General features: G+C 38.8%; 3 protein-coding genes across 3 annotated transcripts in view; all 3 read left to right on the plus strand.

Moving 5' to 3' along the window:
* Positions 1 to 11,531, plus strand: part of LOC134309155 (protocadherin gamma-A4-like) — a 113,104-nt gene that overhangs the window by 41,272 nt on the left and 60,301 nt on the right. The gene's annotated exons all lie outside the window — the stretch shown is intronic.
* Positions 3,187 to 5,916, plus strand: LOC134318228 (protocadherin beta-15-like). Its single transcript, XM_062999055.1, has 2 exons — positions 3,187 to 5,616; positions 5,911 to 5,916. The coding sequence occupies exons 1-2, from the start codon at positions 3,187 to 3,189 to the stop codon at positions 5,914 to 5,916; spliced, it is 2,436 nt and encodes an 811-aa protein (XP_062855125.1).
* LOC134318237 (protocadherin beta-6-like) lies at positions 7,153 to 11,518 on the plus strand. The gene is made up of 2 exons (XM_062999064.1): positions 7,153 to 9,579; positions 11,510 to 11,518. Exons 1-2 carry the CDS (start codon positions 7,153 to 7,155, stop codon positions 11,516 to 11,518), a joined length of 2,436 nt encoding a protein of 811 aa, XP_062855134.1.

Consider the following 11,531-nt stretch of genomic DNA (forward strand, 5'->3'; position numbering starts at 1 on the left):
TAGATCCAGGTGCATTGTACAGCTTGGACATTGCGCATGACCCCGATGTTGGGTTAAATACACTCCAGAGATACACACTTAGTCCGACAGAACATTTCGTTTTAAAAGAATTTTCTCAAAGAGATGGCACAAAATATGTTGAGATGTTACTGAGAACACCTTTAGATAGAGAGCAAAAAGAAGAGCATAACTTAATTTTGACTGCAATTGACGGTGGTACGCCTCCAAAATCTGGAACAGTTAAGATAACTGTTACGGTTATTGATGCAAACGACAATTATCCTGTGTTCTCTCAGCCAACATACCGAGTATCTTTACCAGAAAATGTACAAAAAAACCATTTAGTAGTGGCAGTAACTGCTACAGACAAGGACAAAGGATCTAATGCAGAGGTTAAATATTCGTTTTCAAAAAGCACCGGGAAAGAAGCAACCGACTTGTTTAATATTGATTCGAACACAGGAAATATAAGAGTGATAGGTGATATAGATTTTGAAAAATCTAAGCAATATGAATTAAATATTAGGGCAATTGACAATGGCGGACTAGCTAATACCAGTAAAGTGTTTATAGAAATTACAGACGTTAATGACAATTCTCCTGTTATCAATGTAATTTCGTTTTCCAACCCAATACCAGAGGATTCTGCCCCAGAGTCTGTTATAGCTATGCTAAATATTAAAGATATCGACTCTGGAAGAAGCGGACAGATAAAATGTTCAGTAAATTCAAATCTGCCGTTTCACATTAAATCGTCCTCCTCTAATTTCTACAGTTTAGTCACCAACGGTATTTTAGACAGAGAAATGTCTTCTGAATATAACATTACAATCACAGCTAGTGATGAAGGCTCGCCATCTTTATCTACTAATAAAACTCTGACGCTTAAAATTTCTGATGTCAACGACAACCCGCCCGTTTTCCAGCGTCGCTCATACACCGCTTACGTGATGGAAAACAATTCACCTGGAGCGTCTATATTCTCAATTACAGCAACTGATCAAGACACTGGAAACAATGCACGAATTTCATATTTCCTAGAAGACCGCTCTGTCAACGGTGTTGCTTCATCTTATGTTTCTATTAATGCAAAAAGCGGAGAGATTCTTGCTGTTCGGTCTTTTGATTACGAGCAAACCAAAGAGTTTAACATTTGCGTAAAAGCGCAGGATGGAGGCAACCCGCCTCTCAGTAGCAATGTGAGTGTGAAAGTAATTTTTCAGGATCAGAATGACAATGCGCCTCAGATTCTGTATCCAGTACAAACTGGAGGCTCTATTGTGGCTGAAATGGTACCTCGATCAGCAAATGTGGGTTATCTTGTTACTAAAGTAGTGGCTGTAGATGTGGACTCTGGACAGAATGCTTGGCTCTCATATAAACTACAGAAAGCAACGGACAGGGTTCTGTTTGAAGTGGGATTACACAATGGAGAAATAAGAACTGCACGACAGATTACTGATAAAGATGCTATAAAACAGAAACTGACTGTTGTAGTGGAGGACAACGGAGACCCCTCTCGTTCAGCTACAGTCAATGTTAACGTGGTGCTGGCCGACAGTTTCCCTGAAGTGCTCTCAGAGTTCACAGATTTTACGCAGGACAAGGAATACAACGACAACATGACTTTTTATTTGGTCCTCTCACTGGCTACAGTTTCATTTTTATTCATTGTTTCAATCATAGCTATACTTTCAGTTAAATGCTACAGGTGGAAACGTGAGCGAATGTTTTACAAATCCAGCTCCAATCTTCCAGTAATTCCATACTATCCACCGCTTTACGCAGACGTTGGCGGTACAGAAACTTTGCAGCATATGTATAATTTTGAGACTTATAGAACAACTGACTCAAAAAATAGGGATATAAAACAAACTACACGTCCCACAGAGAACATGAATAGTCTGGACATCTGCAGAAACCAGACGCTGACGCATGCACAAGGAGAAAAAGCAAAGGAAGCCTTTGATCAGGTGAGCATTACAAAAGTAACGTTTTTGTCATTCGTATACTATTTTGTGCTATTGCAATTATATCACCAAGTGCTCGAGTTAACAGGGGTGTCAGTGGCATAGTGCTTTTTGTGAGTGTCTAATATATAATGTACTAGTTATTTAAAACACAATTTATTATTTAGACAGAATTAATACATATTATTTCTAACAAAATAGTAATAAAATAATAAAAATAATTATTATTATTATTGCTAGATCTTTTGTTAAATGTTTCTAACAAAATTAGTTATAATCAAAGCTTAAGTGTTTCATATCTTTATTATTGTGTTCACGTGTTTATCGACATCCTCAATTGACCCATCCAGGCTGGGGCATTTAAATAAGAGAAAAAAAGTACCAATTAACACATTAATGAAATTACTGTTTAGACAGACCCATACAAGAGATTTATTTTTTAAACTTTTACAGTAATATTTGTACCAAATTTTTCACTGTAACTTTGAGCATGGTTAGCACGTTTTATGTTCATGTTCTATCTATCTATCTATCTATCTATCTATCTATCTATCTGTCTGTCTGTCTGTCTGTCTGTCTGTCTGTCTGTCTGTCTGTCCGTCTGTCTGTCTGTCTGCCTGTCTGTCTGTCTATCTATCTATCTATCTCTATATATATATATATATATATATATATATATATATATATATATATCTACTTATCAATTTATCAAACTTAAATGGCTATGTAGCAAGCAATTTTCGCTTATAAACGCTTTAAACATGTGATGTCAAAAACAACGCAACTTTCTTCCAGCGTCAATCACACTGTTGTTGTGGCTGAATTGGTACACCGCTCTGCAGATTCGAGCTATATAGTTACTAAATTAGGGGCTGTAGATCTGCACTCTGGACAGAATGCGACAGACATGCAACTGTTTGCAGTGGGATTACACAACAAAGAAAACAATGTCCAAATCATGCCTCTTTTTATTTACATTTTCCGTACTTTTTGGAACCGTTTACAGTATCAGATGTAATATTTATTTAGTACTCTGAGCGACGCTGTTGGTCAGGCTGTGGAGATTTAACGTATAACCTCCCCTTTATGCTGAATGCGAGCTGCTTCATTTGGTACTCTAATCGAACAACAGATTGACAGAACCTAAGGTATTGATTTTATTTGTGTATCGGTGAAGTTACACGTTTTCCTATAGATAGTTAAAAATAATTAAAATATGGGTTGTTTTTGTTTTAATTATTTCCGCAAAAGTGGCTCCACCATCCGCGACTTGACATGGCAGACAGTTGGACTTGTTTTTCTCATCGCTGTTGTGCATGGGCAGGTCCGTTATTCTATTCCCGAGGAAATGAACAAAGGATCACTGGTGGGCAATATTGTTCAGGATCTCGGTTTGGATGTTAAGAGATTGAAATCTGGCCGTGCGCGGATCTTTACGGAGGACACTCGTGAGTACATCAGTCTGAATGTGGATAAAGGAACTCTGGTTGTAAAAGAGAGGATAGATAGAGAGGAGCTGTGTGCTCAAATGTCTCCATGCTCGATACATTTTCAGATTATTCTAGAAAACCCTATGGAGATGCATCAGATTGGTGTAGAAATAACCGATATCAATGATCATGCCCCTGCTTTTGACAAGAAAGAAATCAATATTAAAATTTTAGAGTCTGTAGATCCAGGTTTATTGTTTTCCTTAGATAGTGCGCATGACCCCGATGTTGGATTAAATACACTTCAGAGATACACAATTAGTCCGACTGAACATTTTGTTTCAAAAGAATTTTCTCGAACTGATGGCACAAAATATGTTGAGATGTTACTAAAAACGCCATTAGACAGAGAGCAAAAGGAAGAGCATAACTTAATTTTGACTGCAATTGATGGTGGTACGCCTCCAAAATCCGGAACAGTTAAGATAACTGTTACTGTTTTTGATGCAAACGACAATTTTCCCGTGTTCACTCAGCCAACATACCGAGTATCTTTACCAGAAAATGTGCCAAAAAACCATTTAGTAGTGGCAGTAACTGCTACAGACAAGGACAAAGGATCTAATGCGGAGGTTAAATACTCGTTTTCAAAAAGCACCGGGAAAGAAGCCACCGACTTGTTTAATATTGATTCAAACACTGGAAAAATAACAGTCATAGGTGATATAGATTTTGAAAAATCTAAGCAATACGAATTAGATATTAAGGGAATTGATAATGGCGGACTGTTTGATACCAGTAAAGTGTTTATAGAAATTACAGACGTTAATGACAATTCCCCTGTTATAAATGTAATTTCGTTTTCCAACCCAATACCAGAGGATTCTGCACCGGAGTCTGTTATAGCTATGCTAAATATTAAAGACATCGACTCTGGAAGAAACGGACAGATAAAATGTTCAGTAAATCCAAATATGCCGTTTCACATTAAATCGTCCTCCTCTAATTTCTACAGTTTAGTCACCAACGGTATTTTAGACAGAGAAATGTCTTCTGAATACAATATTACAATCACAGCTAGTGATGAAGGCTCGCCATCTTCATCTACTAATAAAACTCTGACGCTTAAAATATCTGATGTCAACGACAATGCGCCTGTTTTCCAGCGTCACTCATACACCGCTTACGTGATGGAAAACAATTCACCTGGAGTGTCTATATTTTCAATAACTGCAACAGATAAAGACGCTGGTAACAATGCACGTATTTCATATTTCCTAGAAGACCGCTCTGTCAACGGTGTTGCTTCTTTACCTTATATTTCTGTTAATGCAGAAAGTGGAGAGATTCTTGCTGTTCGGTCTTTTGATTACGAGCAAACCAAAGAGTTTAACATTTGCGTAAAAGCGCAGGATGGAGGCAACCCGCCTCTCAGTAGCAATGTGAGTGTGAAAGTAATTATTCAGGACCAGAATGACAATGCGCCTCAGATTCTGTATCCAGTACAAACTGGAGGCTCTGTTGTGGCTGAAATGGTACCTCGATCAGCAAATGTGGGATTTCTTGTTAGTAAAATAGTGGCTGTAGATGTGGACTCTGGACAGAACGCCTGGCTCTCATATAAACTGCAGAAAACGACCGACAGGGCTCTGTTTGAAGTGGGATTACACAATGGAGAAATAAGAAATGTACGACAAGTCACTGATAAAGATGCTGTGAAACAGAAACTGACTGTTGTAGTGGAGGACAACGGAGACCCCTCTCGTTCAGCTACAGTCAATGTTAACGTGGTGCTGGCAGACAGTTTTCCTAAAGTGCTCTCTGAGTTCACTGACTTTACGCAGGACAAGGAATACAACGACAACATGACTTTCTATCTGGTTCTGGCACTGGCTACAGTTTCATTTTTATTTATTGTTTCAATCATAGCTATACTTTCAGTTAAATGCTACAAGTGGAAACGTGAGCAAATGTTTTACAAAACCGGTTCCAATCTTCCAGTAATTCCATACTATCCACCGCTTTACGCAGACGTTGGTGGAACAGAAACTTTGCAGCATATGTATAATTATGAGACTTATAGAACCACTGACTCCAAGAACAGGGATTTGAAACACACTACACGTCCCACTGAGAACATGAATAGTCTGGACATCGGTGGATATCAGACCTTGACGCATGCACAAAGAGAAAAATCAAGTGAAGTCCTTGATCAGGTGAGCACTACAAAATATCTGTATATCATCTTACTGTCATTAGCATACTATTTTTATGCTACTGCAATTACATCACTTAGTGCACCAGTTACTAGGGGTGTCATTGGCAGAGTTTTTTGTGAGTGTCTAATATGTAATAGAATTTTGGACTAGAACACAATTTATAATTTTACTAGTATTAATACATACTATTTATTATTGTTGTTGTTGTTGTTATAAGATCTTGTATTAGCTGTTTCTAACGAAATTAATTATAATTAAAGCTGAATATATGTTTCAATATATGTTTCATAGCTTTAAGATTGTGTTCATGTTTTGTCGCCAACCTCAGTTAAACCGTCTAGGCAGTGGCATATTAATAAGAGAACATAACAACAATTTAACAAATTAATGAATTTACTTTTTAGACAGACAATATTGCAGATATATTTTCTACACTTGTACAGTAAGATTTTTGCTGCGCACACTTGGCAATCTGAACAATGTCTGCTGCACCTGTCACGGTAACCTTGCGCATGGTTAGAATTCTTTGATTGTATGTTCATGTTGTATGGCGTTATTTTTAGATAGATTTTTTTCTCCATGGAACACTTCACGATCACTCATTTCGTTACTTACTCAGAGAGTTTAGTACTACTGAACTGTGCTATTACACAGTGCTTAATATACAAACGCACGTAGTTAGAATGTAACCAAGACAAAGTGTACATAAAACGTTAACGTTTTGAAAATTTCCTTTCAAATGAAAGGAAACATGCACTTATGTCTGCCTGTCAATCTGCACATGTAAACTGGGAGTCTATCTATCTAGCTAGCTAGCAGAATATCGCTTATGAAGGCTTAAAAATTTCTACCGTTACTCATACACCGCTTAGGTGATGAAAAATAATATACCATGAGTGTCTATATTTGCTGTGACTGATATAGACTCTGGTAACAATGCGCGTATTTTCCATAGGACATGTATGTTAACAGTGTAGCAGTTTCATTTCATATTTCAGGACTGTTGAGCAGCTAAAGTGTTACTGCAAGCTATAATGAAAAAGGTTTAAATTTCATACCTACAACAATCACTGTTCTTAGTTCCTATTAGCAATTGCAAAAAGTTGTTAAACAGGTGCCCAAGTCATTTTTTTTACTTTTTGCACTCATGAAAACGGAATAGCTCACACAAGCTATAGAAAAACAAAGTCAATTAGCTAAAAAATGTTAAATCTTGTCTACTGTTTTAAATTAAGTACTCCCCAAAACGATGTCCAGATTAAATGATGCCTGTTTTTATTTACATATTGCTTACGTTTTAGGAACCTCGTTTATAGTATCAGGTGTAATAATTATTTAGTACTCTGAGTGACGCTGTTGGTCAGGCTGAAGAGATGTAGAAGCTTTTACGGATAAATTCCCCTGAATGCGAGCTGCTTCAGTTTGTCCTCCAGTAGCACAACAGATCTGTCTGACAGCATTTTCGGAATTGATTTCATGTGTGTTTTAATGCAATTACACGTTTTCTTATATATAATTTATAGCAGTTAAAATATGGGTGGTTTTTCTTTCAGTGATGTCCGAAAAAGTGGCTCCGCCATACGTGACTTGACATGGCAGACAGTTGGATTTGTTTTTGTCATCGCTGTTGCGCATGGACAGGTCCGTTATTCTATTCCAGAGGAAATGAACAAAGGATCACTGGTGGGCAACATTGTTCAGAATCTCGGTATGGATGTTAAAAGACTAAAATCTGGTCGTGCGCGGATCTTTACGGAGGACACTCGTGAGTACATCAGTCTGAATGTGGATAAAGGAACTCTGGTTGTGAAAGAGAGGATAGACAGAGAGGAGCTGTGTGCTCAAGTGTCTCCTTGCTCTATACATTTCCAGATTATTCTGGAAAACCCAGTAGAGCTGCATCAGATTGATGTAGAAATAACCGATATAAATGATCATGCTCCTGCTTTTGACAGGAAAGAAATCAGTATTGAAATTTCTGAGTCTGCAGACCCAGGTGCATTGTTTTCCGTTGACAGTGCGCATGACCCCGATGTTGGATTAAATACACTCCAGAAATACACAATTACTCCGACTGAAAGTTTTGTTTTAAAAGAATTTTCTCAAAGTGATGGCACAAAATATGTTGAGATGTTACTGCAAACACCTTTAGATAGAGAGCAAAAAGAAGAGCATACTTTAATTTTGACTGCCACTGATGGTGGTACTCCTCCAAAATCCGGAACAGTTAAGATAACTGTTACTGTTATTGATTCAAACGACAATTATCCCGTGTTCTCTCAGCCAAAATACCGAGTATCTTTACCGGAAAATGTACCAAAAAACCATTTAGTAGTGGCAGTAACTGCTACAGACAAGGACAAAGGATCCAATGCAGAGGTTAAATACTCGTTTTCAAAAAGTACCGGAAAAGAAGCAACCGACTTGTTTATTATTGATTCAAAGACTGGAGAAATAAAGATGATAGGTGATATAGATTTTGAAAAATCTAAGCAATACGAATTAAATATTAAGGCAATTGATAATGGTGGACTAGCTGATGCCAGTAAAGTGTTTATAGAAATTACAGACGTTAATGACAATGCTCCTGTTATCAATTTAATTTCGTTTTCCAACCCAATACCAGAAGATTCTGCCCCGGAGTCTCTTATAGCTATGCTAAATATTAAAGACATCGACTCTGGAAGAAACAGACAGATAAAATGTACAGTAAATTCAAATATGCCATTTCACATCAAATCGTCCTCCTCTAATTTCTACAGTTTAGTCAGCAACGGTATTTTAGACAGAGAAATGTCTTCAGAATACAATATTACAATCACAGCTAGTGATGAAGGCTCGCCATCTTTATCTACTAATAAAACTCTGACCCTTAAAATATCTGATGTCAACGACAACGCGCCTGTTTTCCAGCGTCACTCATACACCGCTTACGTGATGGAAAACAATTCACCTGGAGTGTCTATATTTTCAATAACTGCAACTGATAAAGACGCTGGTAACAATGCACGTATTTCATATTTTCTAGAAGACCGCTCTGTCAACGGTGTTGCTTCTTCACCTTATATTTCTGTTAATGCAGAAAGTGGAGAGATTCTTGCTGTTCGGTCTTTTGATTATGAACAAACCAAAGAGTTTAACATTTGCGTAAAAGCGCAGGATGGAGGCAACCCGCCTCTCAGTAGCAATGTGAGTGTGAAAGTAATTATTCAGGACCAGAATGACAATGCGCCTCAGATTCTGTATCCAGTACAAACTGGAGGCTCTGTTGTGGCTGAAATGGTACCTCGATCAGCAAATGTGGGTTATCTTGTTACTAAAGTAGTGGCTGTAGATGTGGACTCTGGACAGAATGCCTGGCTCTCATATAAACTGCAGAAAACGACGGACAGGGCTCTGTTTGAAGTGGGATTACACAATGGCGAAATAAGAACTGTACGACAAGTCACTGATAAAGATGCTGTGAAACAGAAACTGACTGTTGTAGTGGAGGACAACGGAGACCCCTCTCGTTCAGCTACAGTCAATGTAAACGTGGTGCTGGCAGACAGTTTCACTGAAGTGCTCTCTGAGTTCACTGACTTTACGCAGGACAAGGAATACAACGACAACATGACTTTTTATCTGGTCCTTGCACTGGCTACAGTTTCATTTTTATTTATTGTTTCAATCATAGCTATACTCTCAGTCAAATGCTACAGGTGGAAACGTGAGCGAATGTTTTACAAATCAGGCACCAATCTTCCAGTTATTCCATACTATCCACCGCTTTACGCAGACGTTGGTGGAACAGGAACTTTGCAGCATATGTATAATTATGAGACCCACAGAACAACTGACTCTAAAAACAGTGATTTGAAACGCATTACACGTTCCACTGAGAACATGAATAGTCTGCACATCTGCGGAAATCAGACACTGACGCACGCACAAAGTGAAAAAGCAAATGAAGCAGATCAGGTGAGCACTACAAAAAGTTTGTATATTACCTTCCTCTCTTTAGTACACCATTTTTATGTTACTGTAATTACAGTACGATTTTTGCCGCACACACTGAGCAATCTGAGCATTGTCTGCCGCATCTGTCGATCACTGTAACCTTGCACAATGTTAGCATTTTTCATTTTTATGTTGCATGGCGTTATTTTTTTTGATAGATTTTTTTTTGTCAATGATTTTGTACAGTCACTCATTTCGTGTTTTGCTCAGAAAGTATACAGTGTATCACAAAAGTGAGTACACCCCTCACATTTCTGCAAATATTTCATTATATCTTTTCATGGGACAACACTATAGAAATAAAACTTGGATATAACTTAGAGTGGTCAGTGTACAGCTTGTATAGCAGTGTAGATTTACTGTCTTCTGAAAATAACTCAACACACAGCCATTAATGTCTAAATAGCTGGCAACATAAGTGAGTACACCCCACAGTGAACATGTCCAAATTGTGCCCAAAGTGTCAATATTTTGTGTGACCACCATTATTATCCAGCACTGCCTTAACCCTCCTGGGCATGGAATTCACCAGAGCTGCACAGGTTGCTACTGGAATCCTCTTCCACTCCTCCATGATGACATCACGGAGCTGGTGGATGTTAGACACCTTGAACTCCTCAACCTTCCACTTGAGGATGCGCCACAGGTGCTCAATTGGGTTTAGTCCATCACCTTTACCTTCAGCTTCCTCAGCAAGGCAGTTGTCATCTTGGAGGTTGTGTTTGGGGTCGTTATCCTGTTGGAAAACTGCCATGAGGCCCAGTTTTCGAAGGGAGGGGATCATGCTCTGTTTCAGAATGTCACAGTACATGTTGGAATTCATGTTTCCCTCAATGAACTGCAGCTCCCCAGTGCCAGCAACACTCATGCAGCCCAAGACCATGATGCTACCACCACCATGCTTGACTGTAGGCAAGATACAGTTGTCTTGGTACTTCTCAGCAGGGCGCTGCCACACATGCTGGACACCATCTGAGCCAAACAAGTTTATCTTGGTCTCGTCAGACCACAGGGCATTCCAGTAATCCATGTTCTTGGACTGCTTGTTTTCAGCAAACTGTTTGCGGGCTTTCTTGTGCGTCAGCTTCCTTCTGGGATGACGACCATGCAGACCGAGTTGATGCAGTGTGCGGCGTATGGTCTGAGCACTGACAGGATGACCTCCCACGTCTTCAACCTCTGCAGCAATGCTGGCAGCACTCATGTGTCTATTTTTTAAAGCCAACCTCTGGATATGACGCCGAACACGTGGACTCAACTTCTTTGGTCGACCCTGGCAAAGCCTTTTCCGAGTGGAACCTGTCCTGAAAAACCGCTGTATGACCTTGGCCACCATGCTGTAGCTCAGTTTCAGGGTGTTAGCAATCTTCTTATAGCCCAGGCCATCTTTGTGGAGAGCAACAATTCTATTTCTCACATCCTCAGAGAGTTCTTTGCCATGAGGTGCCATGTTGAATATCCAGTGGCCAGTATGAGAGAATTGTACCCAAAACACCAAATTTAACAGCCCTGCTGTGAGGGGTGTACTCACTTTTGTGATACACTGTATAGCACGTAATCAACTGTCTTACATCTATATATCCAGCTAGCTAGCTATTTATCTACCACACAGAGCCCTTCTGTATTCCTATAAATTGCTGTGTTTAATTTAAAATTAAGACAATTATTACTTTGGGTTTGACTTATTGACTTGTAAGATGTACCCCTGATTGGTAAATAATATACGCCTGAATAAGTGTTCCAAAAATAAATTGTAGTGTTTTTCCCCAGATTAATAATTAGAGGTTTTTTTGATATCTTACCATCTACGTTTTCACCCTGTCATCCATTCCCGGCTTTTAATATCAAGTGTAATTTTTGGTTTCGTGCTCTAAGTGCCGCTGTTGGTCAGGCTGTGTAGATGTCAGCGTTCT

This window comes from Trichomycterus rosablanca, chromosome 1 (genome assembly GCF_030014385.1).
Source record: "Trichomycterus rosablanca isolate fTriRos1 chromosome 1, fTriRos1.hap1, whole genome shotgun sequence".
NCBI classification, from domain to species: domain Eukaryota; kingdom Metazoa; phylum Chordata; class Actinopteri; order Siluriformes; family Trichomycteridae; genus Trichomycterus; species Trichomycterus rosablanca.

What these genes read in the sequence shown, in the direction of transcription:
- LOC134318237 (XM_062999064.1), top strand. Translation starts at nt 7,153, where the DNA reads ATGGGTGGTTTTTCTTTCAGTGATGTCCGAAAAAGTGGCTCCGCCATA.
- LOC134318228 (XM_062999055.1), top strand. Translation starts at nt 3,187, where the DNA reads ATGGGTTGTTTTTGTTTTAATTATTTCCGCAAAAGTGGCTCCACCATC.